We start from the raw sequence: 22,588 nt of genomic DNA, 5'->3' as shown, positions 1-22,588 counted from the left end.
TAAATTTTGACCATAGATAAACATGGATAAACATGTATTTTGGGACCTTAAACAGAGGGCAGAATGGGAGGAGACGAGATTAAAATGTTTAATTTAGTTTGTGTTGGAAGTTAATGATTCTTCTACGAAGTACCAGCACAGCTTTGCTTAAGGAGAGAATACTCTGACTTTTGAGCATTTATGTGGTAGTATAACTGCTGTTGTTGTGGACACAGAACCTAGGTAGGAACCTCTTTAATATTCTTTTTGTTTTTCTTAACCATAAAATGTTGCCATTATTTGCAGCTAATGAACATTACCAGTGTCCTACTAATTGCATTTGCAGCTAATGAACATTACCTGTATCCTACTAATTGCATTTCCTGTAACCAGTAACACCAGTAGCATTCCTGTTGAAAGTGTCAATGCTTTAATGATGGCATCACACATTTTCATGTGTGTCTCTGAACAGTAATTATGTCTTGAACAATGAGAGCAGCACTGGGATCTGCACAGGGCTGTGATAATCATTTTTCATATTAGGTTAACTTAAAAGGTCTTACTATAATTCTGTTTAAAAATCAATGGGATTTTTGTCAGTAAGACAATTGTATTAGCACTACAGTTAGTGTAAATCATTACATTTCCGTAAATTATTGGAGGAAATGTGGATCTTGATTTGTGACTTTTTTATTCTACTGGGTGGTGGCATGGTCCCTGAGGGTGGAGACAAGCAGCCCAAGGACTTTGCTGGATTCTTAATATTCCTCAAACATCACTATATTTTTCTTTTGTAATAATCTACAAAACCTGTAGCGAACTGTTGTCTTGACCTTTGTGAACTAAATACCTCTTATTCGTGCTAAGGTTTTTTAATTGCTGCTCTTATTCATTATAATTTGCATATAATTCGAGAGTATAAAATGAAGTTTGAATTTTTTTTTTAATATATTCACGAGGGAGCAGATTTACCTAACAAGCTCAGATTTAGGTCGTGGCCCCTATAAGGTCATATACCTTGAAGCACTGAAGATGTCTGCAGCTGTCCTTTGCAGGGCTGGCTGCATTCACTCTGAAATTGCATTTAAAGGTGCTGCATGATTTCCCATGATTTTGTGAAAGTTGTCAGCTCCCACCAACACAAATTATCCACAATGATTATTAGTTAAGACCCTTGATCTTCCCCACCCAAAGTCTTTCTCAGAAGAGACTTTACTGAGCATAAAATCAAACCAATTTGTCAAATGTTCCCTGAGTATGTTGCAAAAACAAACAGAGGGAGTGTTAAATTTTATTGTCAAAGTATGGCTTAGGGGATTTTGGTGGATTTCTTTTTCTTTATGCTTGTTTTTGGGGAGAGGATTGTTTTCTTCTCCCAGGAAGAAAGTCAGGCTAATTTTTGTTCGGGTTGACTGACTAACTAAAGAATAGGTTATTTGACTAAACCTGTCTTTCTGCAAATGCAAATCTCTGACGTGACTACTACAGAAGAGTGACTTGTGCAGGCAAAGAATGGTAGTTTTTGAGAATCATATTAATGAAAGGGCACATTTGTTGCAGAAAGCTTCATATTTTTGCTTTGCAACCAGATGCTCAGTTTATTAAACATGAAAAAAATGATAGTGAAATAAATCTGAAATAGCAACTTTATCAATACCTGAAATTGTCAAGCTCAGCAACTGTATGTGGACATCAGTTGTGAATCAATCTTTTATCTTCTTTTCTAACCTTCCAGTGACCTGGAATTTCCTCAGCCCTGATCTCTTCCATCTCCAGCAGATATCTGTGTTGGTCAGGGTCAACTGAGGGTGGGAGGAGATGCTGCCAGCAGCTCCAACTGTTGATCACTGCACATAACTTGCTCTAATATTTCTCCAGCACAGTTGCATCATCTTTTTGCTTCATTCCCCTCTGTCCTAGCCCTCACAAGCAAAAGTAACACCACATCTGACAGCATCTTTGCAAAGCACTTGTAAGACATGTCATTCACTACTGACATGAGCTGGTCACCTGTGTCTTGTCTGAGAGGCCTTCCCCTGGATTGCTGGAAGAGCTGAGCACTGATAGTGCTGAGACAACTAATTTCCATTTCCTAGCTGGCTTCACACTTTCCCGTGTACATCAAGAAGCTTTTGCCCCATGAAGACGGATTTTATTTTACTTTCTTCTCTTTTTTTTATTTCTTATCTTGCCCGGTACCCTAACCTCTCTCTCTGGATGCCCTTTTCACTATTTGCATCTAACTGCTCAATCTGCTCTTTAATATTTATGCTCACACTTTTCAGTCTTACTTTCCTCCCTTCCTGTTCCTTCACAGCCTTTCTCAGAAACATTTTTTATGGGATAGGCTCCTCATATCTAAACTTCTTCAGTTAAATGGATAACTGACTGTCTTTCTCTTCTGTCTGCTTTTCCTCTAATTTCTATCTTCACTCCTTCTCTCCTTATGCTGAGATGCTAAGTCGGGTTATACCTTCAAACTCTCAAAAAAACCACTTTAATCCTGTGACCTGCAATGATAGGCTCCTCCAGCATCTTATGGTGGTTGTCAATGTATCACAGTAACAAAGAGAAGATAATGTCTTCAGATGACACAGGGACAGACGAATTTCAGAGGACCAGATGCTCAAAAGTATTTGTGTACTAACATTTCCTGAGCACTAAGAATCTCATTTCATAGCATTTCTCTTGGTAGCTGTGCAGACTTGGGGAAATCCTTTTTCTACTTCTTTTTCCTATCTGTCTGAATAGCCAAGGGGAAGGAAAAGATATGTTTTTTGTCCTGATACATGTGCTGACCCAGACTTAGAGCATAGCCACAGAAGAGTTTGGGAAGTAGATATTAGCAGTGAGAAAGCAGATGGACCTTTTCCAGCATTGGAAAAGTTCATCCAACTTTTTTTGGCTCCATTCAAGCCCAGAAAACCTCTGTTTATGTGATTTGTTTCCCCTCTCTGTCTTCTTCACCTTTTTCTGAAACGAGAGGAGTATTGTGAAAGGTGAAACAGATCATGTGAGTTATGATTTCTGAGTTCTGATTTGGGGATATTAGTTTCAATACTCTAATAGAAAATGCAATATTCCCACCTGCAGATCTGAAGATGGCTTCTTTCATGTGAGCTGCTATTTTCTGAAGGGCTCTGCAGTGGCATCTGGATCGTCCTTTGGAAATCTATTCTGTTTGTAGTTGGAGTTGCACAAACGGGCAAGTGTTTTCATTCTTTAAACAAACTTTGCAAACAGATACATAGACTTGCAGCTTTTCCCTGAAGTGTTATTTTTAATTGGGTTTTTAAAAGATAAAAAGACCAAAAAAATTAAAAAATGAAGTATTGAACTATTCACTGTAATAAAACAAAATTCAACTTAATAACAAAAGGCTTTTCAACAATAAAAAAATGTTATATCAAGGAGTATATCATTGCCTATGGCTACAGGATGTGCTGTTCCTGGGGGAAGTGGAGCAGTTCTGCTGAACTGTTGAGCTGCAGATGACTGTATTCATCAGGGCATACAGACAGCACTCTGCAAACAGAAGGGCATTAGGGATATCCTGTATATTATTGCAAGAAAAAAAAACTGACTAACTCATAGGAGGTCAATTAGCTAAATTAACAAATTCTTTTGTCACTGGGAGTTGTTTCCAACAGGTCAGTGTAGAGAAATCAGTTGTGTGTTGCTACAGAGGTCTTACTAAATTGATGGAGTCCTAAGCCACGTGGACTACAAGTTTAGAGCTTCCCTTGGACTCTTTCTTCAACACTGATGCTTTGGTGACCCTTGTAGTTTATTTTTGGGCAGAGACTGTCTCTTACTCTTTTATGGAAACTGTCTTTTTAGCATTAAAAGACTGGAGGGGGTGGGGTGGTGGTTTCCATTTCTCTTGAAAAGAGGTCAAAATAAGATATTTCAGAATTTAAAGAAATACACACTTTGAAACACTCAAGTCAGAGAGCCAAATTGTCTTCAATGGAAAGGTTCAGTTTCAACATCTCAGCATTTTCCTGTAACTGCTGCTTCATCAGAAAAGTCCTTAAGCAACTCTATTTTGGCATATGTGCTTTTGTATTTATTTTCATTTTCTCCCAGGTTCAGATCACTCAGTAAAGAAATCAACCATGACAGTGGAAACCAAATCCAGCAATGTCAGTGGCTCAAATCAGGAAGCAGAACCCAAACAGCCTTTAGATGATGAAGAAAACAAAAATCCACCAGTCAAAAAGAAGACCTCCTGTTGCACTGGATTGAAGGTGTGATGCCCTATCAATATCACCATGAATTACCATTGCTATATGTTAAGAAATGTTATTCAAGGTGTGACATGCCAAATTCCTCCATTCCTCCTCCCCCTATCTTTTCTGGAGCTGGATATATACTAGAGGTACAGGGGATAGTCAGATCTTATCTTTGTCCTAAAGAAAATAAAAATTCCTGATCTGCCATATTTACTTACAAGTTACTCGTAGGTGGTTCCTCTTCTTGGTCGTTAGAGAGAGGCAGCAAACTCCAGTGGGAGACTTGAGCCAGCCTGAAATAGGTGCCTACAATACACTTGCCTGGAGGTTTCTGTCACCACTCATTCTTGTAGGGCCAAGAGGTGAATCGTATTCCAGGACTTTTATCTAATCCAGCGCTGTAGGTCAAACAGTCCAGTGATTCCCACAAGCACAGAGGCTTCCAGGAGTGCACGAGAAGAATGGACTGATCAAAGCAAGTAAACTAATGAGAAATTCTCTACCACTCTAAGGCCTTAGTATTTATTGCTTCTGGCTGAGCTGCAAAGCAAGCTCAAGGGCAAGATTTCTTCTGACACTGATGTGTTTGGGTTTATGTTTTGACTAAATCTTGAGCCAGCTTCATATCCAGGTAAATTCCATAGACTTGGTGGAGTTGCAATTAGGGTCACATTTCTCTCTATAAAGAGGACTGTAAAATGAAAGATTAATGGGAAAAAAAAATGTAATTGCAAGTTTCTCAAATATCCAAAATAGTTTGGTTTAAGTATCAGGCGAAGATTGTCGTACTTCTTATTTTGTCTGACTCACGTTTGCCACCGATATACCCCTGCAGAAATAGAATTTGACTTCTCTGGGAGACTCACAGGACTAACTTTACATCATATATGTGGGCAATAAGCAAGATTGCAGATCTGTGTCTAATTCTATGGCAATTAGAGCTTAATACACACTATAATGTGGAAGGAATAAAAGATAAGCTGCTATTATCCCTCATCATCCTATCAAATGTTTTATGGCTGACCTGGGGATTGCATTTTCAGACACAAAATATTCAGGTCATTTTTGTTTGTGTTTTTGTGCTTATCAGCAGTTTGTGATTCCAGCCAAAGCCCCCTGAGAGTGCTGCTGACATAAGGCACAAAAGGTGGTTCTCAGAATTTTGCCAGTCAAGCTCAGGAAATATAAAATATGTCAGGACAAAGCCCACATTTGGGAAATTTTTCTCTTAATTCCTGATGAAAAGAGACTAAATATGTCTATTTTCAAGCTTTTGCTTCCTGGATTGCCCTAGTTTTTTACGGTAGATAATATTGCAAAGTCTAAATTTGTATTTACTTTGTTTACTTACCCAAGTTTCTGTTGTATTGGAACTTTTGCCCAGTGAGCAATAAGTCCGTTTGTTTTTTAGCCTATGTGGAAATAGCTGGATAATATTTAAACAAACTTAGTTTAACATTTTAGCAAATAAATCTTTATTTGCGAAAGCCACAATGTGTGTTGGTTGAAGCAACTATAAAATTACAAAGAGTATTAAGCTTTTCCTTATGAGGTATGTGGTATACAGGCAACATTTCAAAATATGTCATCTGAGATAGAGATGAACTCAGTCCGTACGTATCGACTTCCACACACGGGAATATCATAAAAACTTGTATAAAGCCTTTATTTTGATGCCATGGCTATCTATACGATTGAGTTAGAAGCAGTTATGGACTGGCCTAAAATAAATTACATGCAGCCCAAATAACTTTGATTTGGACTAGTGTCAGTAAATCTATCCTGATTAGGTATTTTACCTCCGGCAAATTTTATGTTTCTGCAACAGCTTTGGCACCATTTTGGCTGCCCAGCTTTGGTGCTCAGCTTTGTGATAAATTTAACCACAGATGCCAGTAAGGTGAGTGGTGCCCAGTAAGTTCTTTGTCAAATTTAAGGTCCTCAGTTCCACTTTAGAAATCTCTGGACAGCGAAGCTGGGAAGATCAGGTTTTCTGGCAATTAAGATAGCTATTGCAAACCCGAACCCTAAAGTAAGCAGCTGCTCTCAGTGCAGCACCTAGCACCCCTTCTGCACCAGGGAAAACCAGAGCAGAGGCCAAAATGTACTGAGATGCCACCCTGGCACCCTGCAGCATTAGGGTATTTGAAAACTCACCCACAACGTTGCCACTCCAATTTGAGTAACAAACTTATGTCATGGTGGTGATTGTCCCACATAGTTTTAAACGCCTTTATTCCCTCTGTGACTGGTTTCCCTGCCTCTACCTCCCATTTTCTGTCTTAATCTTTCCTCAGGCATTTCTGGCTGCTCTATCATTCAGCTACTTCAGCAAAGCGTTGTCTGGTGTGATTATGAAAAGCTCCATCACTCAGATTGAGCGAAGGTTTGGCCTGACATCATCCACTGCAGGTTTCGTCGATGGAAGCTTTGAGTTGGGTAATTGATTTCCGTAACATGCAGAAAACTGCTCNCATCTGGCACTAAATTTGGTTCATTGCCTCCCAGGTAACCTGCTGATGATTGCATTTGTAAGCTACTTTGGAGCCAAACTTCATAGACCCAAAGTAATAGCTGTGGGATGCATTACTATGGCTTTGGGATGCTTTGTATCGGCAATGCCTCATTTCTTCATGGGATAGTAAGTACTTATCAAGGTTAATTTGAGCAACCTATGGTTGGAATCGCATCCTGCTTTCTGGTTTTTAAATGAAACCTGGTGTATATTAATTCTTAGATATCCAAAGGCCTACAGAACCTCACCTCAGTGTGCAATGAACCACGCTTGACACACACATCCCTACTGTGATGATGAATGTTCATTACATCTGGTTGTAGAAATATGGCTCCTCTGAAGAAAAACTTCAACTTCTCAAAAACTGGGAAAATCACAATGCTTTAGTTGTCACTCATATGTGTTCAGAAAAGAGGTAAAAAAGGAAATGACGCTAGAAAAGTTTTTCTCGGGGGAAGCAACTATGAAAATCTTATGAAAATTCAAGTTTCAAACAAAATGCATTATTCTTTGAAAATCTTCAAGCTGGCTACTATGCTGGTGTTATTGCTTTAATGAATTTTGGCAAACAGTAAGAACACCTTATCAGGAAAATCAGAAAGCCCAAGAATGTGGCATCATTGGTTGCTAATAGAGATGTTACAATTATGTAGCCAGGAAAATCAAACCATTATGAAGCACAGTAAATGTATGAGAAATACAGAATGCACATATGTGATTTCCAGATAAGTTTGTGCTGTTTGGAATAGGATCTCCAAGCTCTGAGCAGGTAACTTCATACTGAGGGACATCTCAACCTGCAGTATGACTTTATTTACAGTAACAGGCAACTCATGTAAAATCAGGGATTCAGAGCTTACTCAGTGAACAAACCAACACACAGAGACCCTCATTGAAAGAAATCCTCCTCCTTGAAAGAACAAACCAGAGCCTTATTGTGAAAGACGGTGCATTTTGTGGCAAAAAGCTGCTCCTCACACAAGCAGCCTCTCAGCTTCACACAAAACCTGCAGATGGACCAGTGCTTGTAGAACTAGTACCAGGGTTTTTCCTGTTCCAAATGCACATGGCTGGTTAAACTGACTTTCCATATCTGGTTAAGCTAATTTTTGTTCATATTTTCCATGCTCCAGGCGTGTTACTTATATGTGACAGTGCTTCTAGCCATAGCTTGGACACAGTCACACCATATAGAGTAAGGCATATTTCTCCTAAAAGTATTAGAATAATTTTAGACCTACTACTGTAAAGAGAAAACCCATTAATGCTTTTTTTTCATGTTAGTGGATCTTGCACTAGCATCAGACTTCTCATAAGTTTTCCATTGCTTAAGACAAACCGTGTATCACACTCATGTACACTGGGCAACTCACTTGTAAGGAAACTATTCTGCACTGTCTCTCCTGATGACTGCTCTTTGTTTCAACCTGAAAAATAAGCCTGCCTGGTCTAACAGAGTCGGCCCAGTTCCTAGAAGCAGAATGTGTGCTTTACCATGTTGTTCTCCTAAAGCTAATTGTACTTTGCACCTCAGCAGTGCTCATATCTGGGAAAGGGATCATGTTAAAGCGGCTGAACAGATCAAAATACATATCAAAGATGCAAAGAGGAACCTACCCTCACACTCAAAAGATTCCTCTCTTTCTCCTTGGATCAGCATAGGGAGCTCACTTGGACCTGACCCTAAATTTTGACACCAAAAGTTAAATATTGAGTTATTTTCACAAGCCCTTCCAAATTTTCCAGCTTAAAATATTATTTCTTTCAGACAGAATTTTATTCGTTTTTTCATTTTAGTGTTTCAGTTTTCCAAACTGTGCCTAAATAATCTTTGTATTTGCTCCTTCAGAAGCACTGTTAATTGATATTTAATCAATGGTACCTCTCTCTTCAGGAAAACAGCAGTCAGAGCTTCCTGCCCTACTGCACTGGTATTTCCCTACTGAGCTCTGCTTCTAAACCTACTGTTGTGTGTTTTCAGTTATAAGTATGAGGCAGCATCACATAGAGCTTCTTCAGCCAACTCAACTTCTAGCATAAATCCCTGTTCCCTACATCAAGATGTGAATGACACCGCGTTGGAAGCCTCACGTTCAGGTAAGGAACTGTAAGTACAAACACAGGAGCTAGTTTTGTCCTTGGTTGCAAGTGGAATAGGTTGTTTCCCCGTGCAAGATGCTCAGATTCCTTCTCTGTTAAGAAGAACTTCTCTCTACCTGTCTCTACCTGTCTGGCAACATCGCCAACATCTAAATGCACTCGGTGCATCTCGTTTGGAGAAGAAGCATCCAGCAAACACAAATTATAAGGATACAGATCCCCAGTTTTCCATGTTCACGCTTCCAAATTACAATAAATCACCTAACACTAAAGGGGAAGCTGAGACTCTGTTTGAATGGGTTCAGTTACGCAGGACCTGGAGCTGAAGAGGTGGAAGAGATAGTGTGACAGGACATGAAACTACACCGAGTTTACTGGAAATAAATGCAGATTCTTGTTATCTTCCTTACAATATGGAATACAGTTGTTTTATTTGTTGCTTTGCATGGGACACAGGTAGAGAAGGAACCAAGCTGTGACCCAGAAATTATCTCAAACTTCTCACATTAAAGATATGTTTTATATACCAGGGAATATATTTATGACAATATAAATGTCCCATTTTTTAAAATGAGTGTTTTTTTCTTATGGGTGATGCTTATTTTTAGAAACCAAATACAATGGAGATGGAGGAAAGTACTGTTAAAACTTTATTAAAAGTTCTGATAAGATTGACAGCCTTTCATTAATCTTCCATGAGGAAAATGCTGTTAATACCTTAAATAATAATTCATGTGCTGAATTTCCTGTGATTTGTCACTGTTTCCCATTCAACTATTTTATTACAAAGGTGCAAACTCTCATCTGCAGGCTGTGAGAAGGAACCATCATCATACATGTGGATATATATCTTACTGGGAAACATGTTACGTGGAATTGGTGAGACACCAGTAACACCATTGGGCATCTCTTATCTTGATGATTTTGCTAAAGAAGAGGATGTTCCTGTGTATGTAGGTAATCTCAACATGAAGTAAACTGAGAAATTCACAGTGTAATATCACCCTATGCAGAGGAAAAAGTTCAGCCACTAAATGAAGCATCTGCTTCTTTGTATTTTCAGCCTGTTTGCACACAATAGCCATGTTTGGCCCAATGTTTGGTTTCCTGTTGGGATCTTTGTGTGCAAAACTGTATGTGGATATTGGATTTGTTGATCCAGGTAAGCAAAACAAAGGAAAAGTGAAAGTAGGCTAATACTTGCTCATAACATGTTCCTCTAAGCAGTTGCCTAAGTTTATATTATATTAATTATATTTCTATAATTTATATTTACTTTATATTTATTTCATGAATTTTATTATATACTTTATTACAGTTATATTAAATTACTGAAAGCCTTAAGGATAAAGGCAGAATTAGACAGGTAGTATATTTTAGAATTGATTTTTAGGATTAAAGGATTACAATACATGTTTAAGAATTAGTACCAAGAACTCCCACAAACCCAAGATGTTTTACTAAACTGGGATCTTAGGAAAAGGATTCTGCTAGTATAGCAGTTTTACAGTTTTGAGAAATTATCCACTCTTTCAACTGAGCATTTTACATTATTTACATTCCATGTAATGTTTGCAGTACATTGTACACGTTTTGCCAGCCCTTGCTTATTCAGATGAAATGAAAACATTTGCAAAATGCCAGAGGGGGCAGAGCAATGCCTGTAAGTGGTGGGTGTGGTCCTTGATGCCATTGCCTTTCACTGATCTTGTTTTTCTAGTAGGACTAGTATTAAGATATTTTCAGATCTTCAGGATCCTGTAGTTTGATAGATTAACTGTTTTGTCTTTGCTCTTTATTAAGCCAATGTTTGATTTAACTTGCACGAGGACAGTGAGCCAATTCTGGTAATGCAGTGCAAAGTCTTATAGTCTTAGCCCCACACAAAACATTCCAGAATGTAACAATCATATGAATACAACCTGCTACTCTCATCTTCCTTGCAACACAACGTTTAAAGCCGTGGCTGATCACACTGATACCACAGAGAATTCCCCCACGCTTAGTAGCAGCTTACACAACTCAGGTGAGCAGAGGATGGTCTCAGGGGAAATGTATCAGCCCTGAAAGCACCAGATGCTTGAGGCTTGTCTGCCACCCCTTTTGGTGTTCCCGTGTGTTGGGCAAGGTGTTGCCATATCTGCCACAAAACAACAGTCAGTGTAAGGTGACAGAAGGCAGAGGAAACAACACCGTAGTGACAGGACAAGGGGAAATGGATTCAAACTGACAGAGAGTAGGTTTAGATCAGATGTTAGAAAGAAATTCTTTACTGTGAGGGTGGTGAGGCACTGGAACATGTGACCCAGAGAAATTGTGGATGCCTCTTCCCTGGAAGTGTTCAAGGCCAGGTTGGATGGAGCTCTGAGCAACCTGATCTAATGAAAGGTGTCCCTTCCACCTGGGGGGTTGGAACTAGGTGGTCTTTAAGGTCCTTCCCAACCCAAACCACTCTATGGTTTTATGGTTCTATAACACCATTCAGGGTGTGATTCCTGATGCCTTCACTGCATGGATGGTCCCCCATTAGATGATTATCGTTACCACTGGAAGTCAGACACTGTAAAATGTAGCTGTTGTAGCAGACAAAGGGTGGGAAGGTTCAGTTTCTTCATTTGGGTAACTTGTGCCTGTTTCCCTCAATTCTAGGAAGCATCTCTATCACCCCCCAGGACTCCCGCTGGGTGGGTGCATGGTGGCTTGGCTTTTTAATAGCTGGAACAGCCAATCTCCTGTCTGCTATTCCATTTTGCTTCCTGCCAAAGAGTCTGAAAAAGCCAGAGGAAGCCAATAATGACAAAACTTCATGGGGTCTCTTGGAAAACAAGGGTGCCAAAAGGAAGAAACTTAATCCTGAAAACCCCAAGCCAAGGAAGTGGTCAGTAATGCTGAAAGGCAAGTGTTTCCCATGCTCTATAAATGTGAAAAGCATTAGTTACAACATACGGGGAAAATGTAGTAGTTCTGCAAAGCATTTTGCCTCCCCTGCACTTCTGTCTAAACCAGTGAGGTATTCCCAGCAAAAGAAAGGTCCTCTAAAAATTATGAGAAGTGAAAGATCTTGCTCAAGACTCTGAGCTTCTGCCTGTATCACCTGCAATAAATCATCACCTGAGTGGCATCTACCTCTAAAATTTTGTGCTAGAAGAAATTTGAAGTGTTTCTGTACCAGGACCTAAAGAAAATACTAGAAGGCTCCTTTTGCAATATGGAAAGGCAAATTATTCATCTGATACAGCTCCTGGAGACTCTGAAGCACATAGTTGTTACCTGATGAAAATACATCAGGCTTGAATAACAGTCATGGTTGTGCAGTCCTTAGGTCAAGAAAGGGGTGGAAAGGTGATGGAAAGAGGTGGCTTTGCTTCAGTAGTCAAATTCTCCTGCTGTTTAGATCCCAGTAGGAAACACTGGGCATCTCCACAAAGGCAGATCTCACTTACACTTGAACCTGTGATAATATTCCTTGTGAATAGTGTGAGCTGAATGAAGTCTTTGCTGTGTGGAGCCCTTCAGTCTTCATGTGCAGAATTCAACAGAGCATCCAGGCCTTAACCCACACTTCTGTCTTCTTCTAGGAGTTTCTTCCTGTATCTCAACCTCTGGTGTTCTTCAAGATTTTGCTTTCAGATATTTTCATGCAGATGAAGATCAGTACAACCTGCATTTGGACAGCTGAGAGCAGGATTTTGCCCTAAGATTTGCAGGTTACTCACCAGTAATTATGCCATGCATCTTTCAAAGCCAACTCATATGTCCCTTTCTTTCAGATTTCTGTACCTCCCTGAAAAAAGTATTGGGTAATCGAATGTACTTTACATTTTTGTGTTGCTCACTGTTACAGTTCAGTAGTTTTATTGGTTTCATAACTTACAAACCAAAGTACATGGAACAGCAGTATGGACAATCTACATCCAAATCTAACTTTCTAATAGGTGAGTTACACCATGTAAGGACTGCTTTGTGATATAAACAGTGCTTTATCTAGGACTGAATTCCTTGCAAAACAGGTTGATGTCAATGGTTTTGTGCCTATGGGACTACAAGAAATTTTTATTTTATATTATGTCATATCATATTATATTTACATTATAGCAGGGGCATTCCAAATATGCAATGAGTGTGGTGTGAGAGTCTTAATTGCTGAAGCACCTGACAAATGCCTTGCAATGGAAGTGGGTTTCGAGGGCTAGGCACTTCAAAACCAGCATATGCAACCCAAGGATTGGACTGAACACAAAACCACGCACGGTCATCATAATAGACCATAAAGTTTCCAGGGACATCAACCTGAGGACTGGCTTTGGCTCTTAAACCCATTGTAATTCTTTAATTTTAACATTCCCCTTCTATTATCTCTTTCAGGAGTAACATCCTTACCTCCTGTTGGTATTGGAATTTTCCTAGGGGGGTTTATAATGAAAAAGTACAAAATGGGCATCATTGCAGCAACCAAGTTTTCATTTACCATGTCATTTTTGTCTTATGCCATCGCTTTTTTGCACTTTTTTGTTGGCTGTGAGAACTATGCGGTGGCAGGAATGACAGTGTCCTATGAAGGGTGAGTACAAAATGAAGAAGAGTGGCTTTTTCTGCATGGCAGCAATAGTTCAAAAAAAAAAAAAAATGTACCATAACATCAAACCTGAAAGAGCAACATGCCTTTGCAATGCTTAAGAGAAAGGTAACACTACCACATGTCATTGGGACAGATTTGTTGGTCAGCAAAACATCACCCTGCCAAAGCCCAACACTGGTCAAGGACTAACTAGGAATTGCATCATTCCCAATGTAGGTTGTTAGGCTGGGGGGGGTGTGTGATATTGCTATTCCACACAGTGCTATCTCTGTACCAGAAGCAGTTTTCTACCAAAGTCTATTCAGTAAAAAGATGAAGCATATGTAACAGAGGGCATGGATAGCATATCCTGCAGAGAGAAGGAAAAACTACAACATGCTAGACTCTCAACCTGCTGTAAAACTGAATAAAGCTTTAATGCCTACTGAAGATCCTCTCTCCTCTCAGGATAATGTGTGTTTAAAAGTTACAGACTTCTTTTTTTTTCTTGGAGTAAAGATACCAGAATAGGGAATGTGTGCTAGGATCTGCCTGTCCAGGGGGACCCAGAAACCCATGAGGATATGGGTTGTACTGCTCATGTCCAGAGTACCTCATGGCTACTGTTGTCCTGTCTGCACCTCACTGAAGACTTACCTGCAGTTCAATAGTTTGTCATTGCAGTTCATTTATCAAACCATGCTGGTTCAGAGCTGAAAATGTGGAACTGGACAGGCAAGATGTTTATATTTTTGGGAATCAGAGGCCTACTTGTTGCTTGACATGTGGTCTGCAATGTTTTCACTAAGAATGTAACTGGTGGACCAGGGAATATGCTTAGTAAGCACTGAGATGAAAGGAAAGGCACACACATAAGCTTAATTAATGCAGAAAGAAGAAGATGAGGAAAGACATCCCTCTTTTTCACATACCTCAGCCCCCAAAGGATGTCTGAAATTAAAAGGAAATACAGCATTCTCAGCATTCTCTAGGAAGAGTTAGGCTCGACTTTAGGGGGGAGCATTTTCTAACTATGGAGACCAGGAAATCTAATTTCTATCACAGGTGAATTTTTACCAACAGCTAAAGACAAACTTGATAAGACTGTGATAACTGTTCTTAGATTTAATTTCCATTGGGGGAGTCTAGTTGACCTCTCACTCCTTTTTCTTTCCTGCCTACACCTGCCAGTAAAACCAGTAGCAATGTTTTATTTGTTTTAAAATTCTTTATAATTTAGTAATCACTTTAATATCGGTGCAAGTAGGGTGGAATCTCAAGCAGATCAATACTGTAGAGACTCAGCTGTGAAAACTTACGTCCTGGGCATATGAGGTGTGTTTCAGGACAGCAATATTGCCACGTGGAAGGGATTACACTGAAATAAAAATTTCTTACACTTGTCTGAACTTAACTTCCAAGTGCACCCATTCCATTTGATGAAAATGCCGTGTTTTCTGACTGCAACTCTCACTGCAAATGTGCCTCCAACGTGTGGGATCCTGTGTGTGGAGACAATGGAATCACGTACGCTTCGCCGTGTCTGGCTGGGTGCGAGACCTCGGTGGGACATGGAAAGAACAGGGTAAGACCCTGCATCAGTTTCCGAGGTTTTCTACCAGCTTATTTTCCATGTAACAGGTATTTAATAGTATTTAAGCATTTAAGGAAAACAAATGTTGCTGGGGACCAGTCAATAAAGTATTTATGATTTCTTGTTACAAACAGCACAGGAGTGAGAGATTTTTCCGCGCATTAAGCAGAAAGTCCTAGCTCTTTGTTGTAGATGTTTACTTTCACCTTTTGCAGGTGGACCACAAGAGGGGGAAACAGAAAAATCAAATTGGTTCCATGTTGCCTGAAGCTTGTCCATGGTTTGCCTTTCATAAATCTCATTTAGGCTGCCCTGAGGTTTTAACCAACAGTTGAAGTACACTAAGATAAGGTGGTGTCTTCCCTGATACTGATCAATAATGTTTAAGTATGAAAAATAATTTGAGGAAAGATAGCTCGTTTCCTTCATGTGATACTCTGGCATGTCAGGATACTGCTTATTTTTCTGGGTGACTGATTTCTTCTTGGCACAGAGTGCTGGGGATAATGCCCAGAGTCCCAGAGAAGCTTCAGTTCATGGATGTAAACCTTCACTGGATTATGCCACTCCCATGTTTTCTGATGCCAGGTGATCACTCCAGAAAACACATGGTCTGGAGCTGTATGTTGTACTCAGTTTTCTCTCCAACAGAATCCCCATTGCATGAGCAGTGTCCTACCAAACCTGCTTTGTGTCTTCCAGGTCTTCCATAACTGCAGATGTCTTGAAATCAGCAGCTCATGGACAGGAAACAACACTGCCACCTTGGGGCAGTGTCCAAAAAGTGAAGCTTGTTCAATGAATTTTATTTACTATACAGTAATACAAGTCATAGGTGGCTTTTGTTATGCATTGGGAGGCACTCCAGCATACATGATTATGTTTAGGTAAGTACAACTAACTGTGTACCAAACGTGCAGGCTTTCCAACAAGGCTTTCAAAATCATGTTTATGTTCCTTTCCCTTAGGAAAGAAAAGGGTGTCTTGCAGTATAACATGCTACTTTAATGAGTTTTGCCATTTCCCATTTGTTGGCAGCTGCTAGCACCAAACCTTACTTTGCTGCTGCCTGCAAGTCAGCTCTAGTGTGTTGCCTCCAACTCCTGCAGAATGGTTTCTGTTTTGGTCATCAGGAACTGTAGTGGCAGGAGAAGGAGTAATGGGTTCAAACTGAAAGAAGGGAGGTTTAGGTTAGATTTACAGAAGAAATTCATTACTGTGAGGATGCTCAGGCACTGGAACAGGTTGCCCAGAGAAGCTGTGGATGCCCCATTTCTGGAAGTGTTCAAGGCCAGGTTGGATGGGGCTCTGAGCAACCTGATCTAGTGGAAGATGACCTTTCCCATGGCAGGGGGTGTTGGAGCAAAATGATGTTTAGGGTGTCTTCCAACCCAAACCATTCTACAATTCTAGACTCAGGTTTTCCAGAACATGTCCTTTTTCTCTTCTTGGATTTTCTTACTGTTTGAATTTTGAAAATGCCATGCATTTGTCAGGATTTCCTGATGTGTAAGGACATGGCAAAGTCTGGATATATAATGGATTCAAAATCAGTGCCCATATCTGACGCTTGGAGCGTGGTTCCCCGTGGAACAGAGGGGCATTTTGCCAGGTGGCTTTGTGCAGTCCAAGATATGTCATTGTACAGAGGGATATGATTCAAGCACGCAAAGATGCTGCATTAATCCTAATACTTGCAACTCTTTTGTTTTAGAGCAATAAAAATTTCCCATCAAGTGAGTGAAATGTATGTCTGGGAGATAAAGCGGTTGGAAAGCCTATTTCGATAAGACCAAGATAGACTGTGATTATTTAAAATTTCCCTACTTTAATTATGCCTAATGAATGGATTTCCCAGGAGGTATGGGATAGAAATCGGTAGGTTTTTCATAACACTTAACACGTTTTCAGAAGGTGTAGGAAGGACCCTTCTTCCAAATCCTGGCTTTCTGTCAATAGGAGTGTTAAATTCAGGGTAATTAACAGCAGTTTAATAGACAGGTCTAAGCACTGAATAGGCCAACACTTCATACTTATCCCTCTTTCTTTCAGATGTGTTCAGCCAGAGTTCAAAGCTCTTGCAGTTGGTCTATACACGCTCGTTATGAGAACGTTAGGTAAGAGAAATCATTCTGACTGAGATGTTGGTTCATATGGCTTTAAATGACACCAATGTAACCACCACTTGTAAACCAGATGTGTCCTTGAAACAGCTCTTAGATCCTGGGCTGTTCCTGAATATCCTGTTTCTTCCTGAAGGTCCAATATTCAGTCCAGAGCCCGTTGGTAAACCTGCTAACACAATTAATGTTAGCTAAATGCAGTTTGGAAGCCTGGTGTTCCAAAATGGGAAGAGTTTTTAAGCAAAATTGGAGTATTAGGTTGCATTTCTAAATAGCACTATAAGGTTTCAAAGTTCTCTCTCAGTCAATGGCTCACTGAGACACAATGCTGCAGGTGAGATCAAAAAGAGTGCTCCAGTAGGACTTAATTCAACAGTAACACAACTCTGCTCATATCACAGTGTTTCCTCCATGCTGAATGTTCACTTTCTTGGTAGATGACAGCTTAGATTTCAATTCACTTTAAAACTTCCTGCAAAGTACTTTTTCCCCCTCTTTAATTTGAGGCTAATGAGGTGGTTGATTAAGATACCTAGGCATACAAGAAAACATATTTTTACTTCCTTTAGTTCTCTTTTTCAATGGAATATGAGTGCCTGCATTTCAGAAATGTAGAGAAACTTGTGTGAAGACACAAGCCAGGAGAGTTTGCTATGAAATTAAAAAAAATCAACAGCCACTTACAAATGTCTACAATCAGAGCTGGTTATGGCTGTGGTGTCTAGTCAGGATTGTGATGGGACATCTTGAGTTAGGAAGGTGTTTCTGTATTTTGTCCTCTTCTGCTTTTATCAGCAAAATTTGGAGGTGCAGAATTTCTTCCCCAGCTCCCAGGATAAGCAACACCAATGGAATTCTCAGAGCAATTTCAGACACAGGAAAATTAAAAGAAGCATCATGTAAGAAGAACTGCCCCCTTTCTACAGGCTTCTGCTTCAGCACATTGAGCCAGCCTGCTCCTTCCATTGCAGGCAGGGAGAGAGCCACTGTCACTGATTCAAAAAAGCTGGTGTTTCTCTTCAGTGACTCAGAGATGAAATATGATGTGCTCCCATCTTCTTTCACTAAGGAACCTCCAAAATGAGCATTTTTTTCATTGTGCCCTGACTACAGCAGAGAGGATTGTAACACCCAGGCCTTTAAGACAGATTACTGAGCTCAGACTCTCACAAGAGCCCTGAGAGAACAGGTTGAGACCACACCTGCTTTTACACAATAAATTATTTCCTATATAAGAATGCTCCTGTAGGAACAAAACTGATGTAACACATGGTCCTTTACACGTGGAAACCTGGATACCTCTGAGGTTAATACTCACCTTTACTTCAGTAAGGCTGGGATTTTGTCCCATGTCTGTCATGTTTTACAGTAAAGCAAAAGCTAAAATCTGACCACACAAGAATTTCAGTCACTTTTCCCTAATTCAAGCAGGAGGAACTATCAGCCAGTGTGTATAATTTAGGATCTGCATAGAAGAGGGAACTATGCATCAGTTCAATGCTCCAAAGGCACAACAGCTCTTCCTTGCAGGATCTTAGGCTGCACAGGAAGCCAGTGTTGGGTCTCAGAGCCATGCATGAGAAACCAACGTGCATGACTGCAAGCCTGGCCAAAAACCATCAGTCCACATTGCACGGGGACTGATTTTCCTCAAGGTACGGAGACATTGTCCCAGTTTACATTTATTCTGATAAAGGAAGGAAAAGCTCCACACAATCCGACCCACCTATTGCAGCGTGTAAGTCACCACTAACAAAAAATAGAGAGCTGATTTCTAAAAAGATGTCCTTTCCTGTGAAATCTTGTGATGCTTTTGTTTGTCTCCTCGCAGCCGGGATTCCAGCACCAGTTTACTTCGGCACAGTGATCGACAAGACGTGCTTGAAATGGGGAAGCACAAGCTGTGGGCAGAGAGGGGCTTGCAGGCTCTATGACTCCGTTGCTAACAGGTAAGGCAAATCAGGGCACAAAAACCCTCAAGCATTTCCTCCCTACAGAAAAATACATGTTTTATTATTTTACACTGTAGTGTGTGAGACCATTGATCAAAAATTATGGTCAAATACTGACTCTGGACTCAAATTTCAGTCAGACTGACTGGACTCAGAGTTCCTAAAGTTGAAAAATCTCAAGGTCAAATGTTAAGTTCTCAGTTTTTAGTCAGTGCTTATGTTCTGCAAAAGAAATTTAATACCCATGACGGAGGTGTCTGAATTAATTTTGTATTTTTAATACCCTTTGAGCCAATTAAAAAGACCTAAGACTTTAGGATTTACCGTCAAGAGGAAAATTACCCAATTTTACTTTATTTCCAGATAGTTTGCTCATACTGGCAAGAACTTTAACTCTGTGCGTTGACCACATTTGAGAAAAAAATTGATGGAAGAATATTGTGCTGAGTAGCTGTAGGTGTTGGTTAAACCTAAACACTATCAGACTTCAGGAGGAATATTCCACAGATTTTTTTTTTTAGTTTCACTCAAGCCTTGGCCATTTCTAAAGTGTTTTTTATTTTTATTTATAGCTCAATATATTTCTACCCTAAAAGGCCTAAAGCCTTAAAGTGATTCAAAAGTCTTCCAAAACAAAGGGAAGATGATGGAAGTTCAGCTTTGCAACTATCTTCATAAGCAAAAAGAATAATATCAATTCTTTAAGAGAAGTTTTTGGAAGCAAAAATGTCCAGTTTGTGGTACCACTCACTAATAATGAGTTTCAACATTTTTCCCAAAGATGTTTTGATATTGATGTTTTGATGTGATCCTTAAAAGCCATGAAATTGATTTATTTTAGTGTCTTTGAAAAGTTCAATGCCTTGAACTGTCTTCTGTGCTCTGTCCCACAGGTATGTCTTCCTTGGTTTAGCAGCGGTGTTAAGAGGTCCTTCCTTCTTGGTTGCAATCATATTTTATATATTGATAAAGAAACACTTTCAAAATAAGAACTCCAAGCCTATAGAGAATGGACAAGAAGATGCTTCTGTGAACAAAGAAGAAAATTGCAAGATCAAGCAATGTTTGCCAGGTTCTCCTGATGGGGAGGATGAATCTTCTATTTAGAAAGAAATTTAGACCAGTGACACACAATCAGGTCAGCTTCTTTCAGAAACAACCTTTGCAATGTTATGAGTAACTAAATAATAAATAATAACACTGTTCAGAAAGTATAAGTAATAGCAAACCTGTGATCAACAACAATAAAACTAACAAACAAGTGTGGAAGTGCCTTACGTGTACCCGGCTACCAGTGACAGACAGAACAAGTTACACGAACTGAACCAAATTCGCAAGAGATAAAGAAAAACCTCCCTTGACATTTCTGATACAACCAGTCAGGTATTTTTAGTGGGATCAAAGAGGACTGCTGCCAAAACATCCATATGTCAAGGCCCACAAGAGGTGATGCTGATCCTGCATGCAGATCCACGCAGCAGACTGACACGGGAATGACAAGCTCAAGACCAAGAGCAGCTTTCTGATTCCATTGAATTCAATCAGAATTCACAGTAAAACCAAAGCACTTAAGCAAAATATTTGCAGCTCATCTAAAGGAGTCATTGCAATCCTTTCCCATCGCCAGATTGGCAAAAGCAGTATTTTTCCAAGAAGCATTTTGTCTTAGCTCAGCTGAAAATGTTATGCCTACTTAAAACTGCAAATAGGTTGTCACAAAGGAAATAATTGTTTTTAAAAATCTCAGAGTCGTAGAATTTTATTAAGAGCTATTTTTTTTTTTTTAGCTAAGTTTCATGAAACGTAAGAAATACTCTGAATTTCGCGGCGCTGTTTTTTTTTTCCAAGGAAAGCACATCCACGCACTCGTGGTTGCATTGCTATGCCAGGCAGTGTCAGGCAGAGGGCACTCAAACGACAGCATTACCCCTGTGATTATTGCGACTCTCGATACGTCTGTCATGTTCAGTCTCGGTTATTCTGGGAGAAATTAATCATCAGGCAGGTAAAACACCTATATGTGGTTCCATACACCTTAAAATTTTCCTCAGCACGAGCCTTTACCTCGTGTATTCAAAGCTGATTTTGTGTATTTGTTGGCTTGCATTCATCATGTCACTTGGAGCTTGACAACCTGTTATTACTTTAAATAAAAAGATGTGTATGCGTGTACCATTTCACAACAGGGATTGAATTGGGTGGCTGATACTCTAAAATGGATGCTCAGGGCTCGGTGGGATGTGGTTAATAGACATGCTAGATAAGAAAAAGTACATTGAGGAAAACACTGAATTGTTCTGAAATAAGTGTTGTCTGTCATGACAGTCACTTAGCAGTGATTGCAGCAGCCAAAGGGAGAAGAATGGGACGTTTTTCCAAGGCAGAGATTCTCCATGTAGCAAAACTAGAGAAGTTCTTTATTCTTCTTTAGCCTGGAGAAAAGGAGGCTCAGGGGAGACTATTAATAGTTTTCTTCAACTACATAAAAGGAAGTTGTAGCAAGGTGGGGATCGACCTCTTCTCCCAGGCAACAAATGACAGAACAAGAGGAAATAGCCTCAAGCTGTGCAAGAAGAGCTTCAAACTGGACAGCAGGAAAAATTTCTTCATGGAAAGAGTGGTCAGGCACTGAAATGGGCTCCCAAGGGAGGTGGTGGAATCGCCATCCCTGAATGTATTCAAGAAACAACTGGATATGGCACTTAGTGCTCTGGTTTAGTTGACAAGGTGGTGATTGGTCAAAGGTTGGACTTGATGATCTTGGAGGTCTTTTCCAACCTAAATGATTCTGTGATTCTATAATTCTAAAACTGATCTGGTCTTGTCCTACAATTGTGTTTGCTTTGACATATTCAGATGCAGCCATAGGAAAGATCTGTGGGACATAAAGAAATGAACAACCTTATCTAACTGCTGAACTTGAGTTTGGCAGGGAAAGTAATTGCAACTCTGTAGTTCTGGTTCTATTCCAGATGCTTTGTTCAGATTACATTTTATTAACACATCTTGCTGCATATATAATTTCCTGTGGGGAAGGAAAGACAGGGGTTTGAATGAGATATTTGTAATCCAAAATCTGTAACCTTCAAAAACATGTTTTATGTGACAAAATATACCAGTTTTAACTGAAAACAAGAGCTAATTCCAGATGACAGACTATGAGAATTATGCATAAGGACTCAACAATGTCAGAAAAAAGGTGTTATGTCCTGTAGCAGATTTAGGAGGTTGTTACTCCAGGCTAATGAGACTAATATACTGGCCTCTTTGGCTTATCAAGGGGATTTTCCCCTTTATTGTGGAAAAACAGCAAGAAAAAATGATGACTGGTGAGACACATGTTCAGGAGAGATTTAAAATAAACTAGAGAGAGAATTTTGAATGCCTTTACAGTCCTGGGAGGAAATCTTAGATACTTTTTTCATTATTGTTTTTGAGAAGAGAACAATTACTCAGTGGAAAGATGTGCCTGAATGTGTTTCAGCAACAATCCGTCACTGCAGCCACAATTTTTACACATTAAGTAAAGTTA

General features: G+C 39.7%; 1 protein-coding gene across 2 annotated transcripts; it reads left to right on the top strand.

The window, feature by feature from the left end:
• The first annotated feature begins 88 nt into the window (after nucleotides 1-88).
• Nucleotides 89-21,236, top strand: LOC108501758 (solute carrier organic anion transporter family member 1C1-like). 2 transcript variants are annotated; one of them, XM_017823967.1, is made up of 16 exons: nucleotides 90-222; nucleotides 3,073-3,184; nucleotides 4,069-4,229; nucleotides 6,512-6,653; nucleotides 6,723-6,855; nucleotides 8,711-8,826; nucleotides 9,640-9,786; nucleotides 9,893-9,991; nucleotides 11,479-11,724; nucleotides 12,600-12,764; nucleotides 13,195-13,390; nucleotides 14,810-14,972; nucleotides 15,684-15,868; nucleotides 17,034-17,098; nucleotides 18,936-19,053; nucleotides 19,950-21,236. In XM_017823967.1, the coding sequence occupies exons 3-16, from the start codon at nucleotides 4,098-4,100 to the stop codon at nucleotides 20,161-20,163; spliced, it is 2,121 nt and encodes a 706-aa protein (XP_017679456.1). In that variant the 5' UTR covers nucleotides 90-222; nucleotides 3,073-3,184; nucleotides 4,069-4,097; the 3' UTR covers nucleotides 20,164-21,236. The 2 variants fall into 2 exon arrangements, with proteins under 2 accessions (XP_017679458.1, XP_017679456.1); XM_017823969.1 differs by lacking the exon at nucleotides 11,479-11,724 and having other exon boundaries at nucleotides 89-222; nucleotides 19,950-20,318.
• The last annotated feature ends 1,352 nt before the right edge of the window (nucleotides 21,237-22,588 follow it).

The sequence above is a fragment of the Lepidothrix coronata genome, unplaced genomic scaffold, assembly GCF_001604755.1.
Source record: "Lepidothrix coronata isolate B3197 unplaced genomic scaffold, Lepidothrix_coronata-1.0 Scaffold107, whole genome shotgun sequence".
Classification (NCBI taxonomy): Eukaryota; Metazoa; Chordata; class Aves; order Passeriformes; family Pipridae; genus Lepidothrix; species Lepidothrix coronata.
This window is presented reverse-complemented; position numbering and strand designations above follow the sequence as displayed.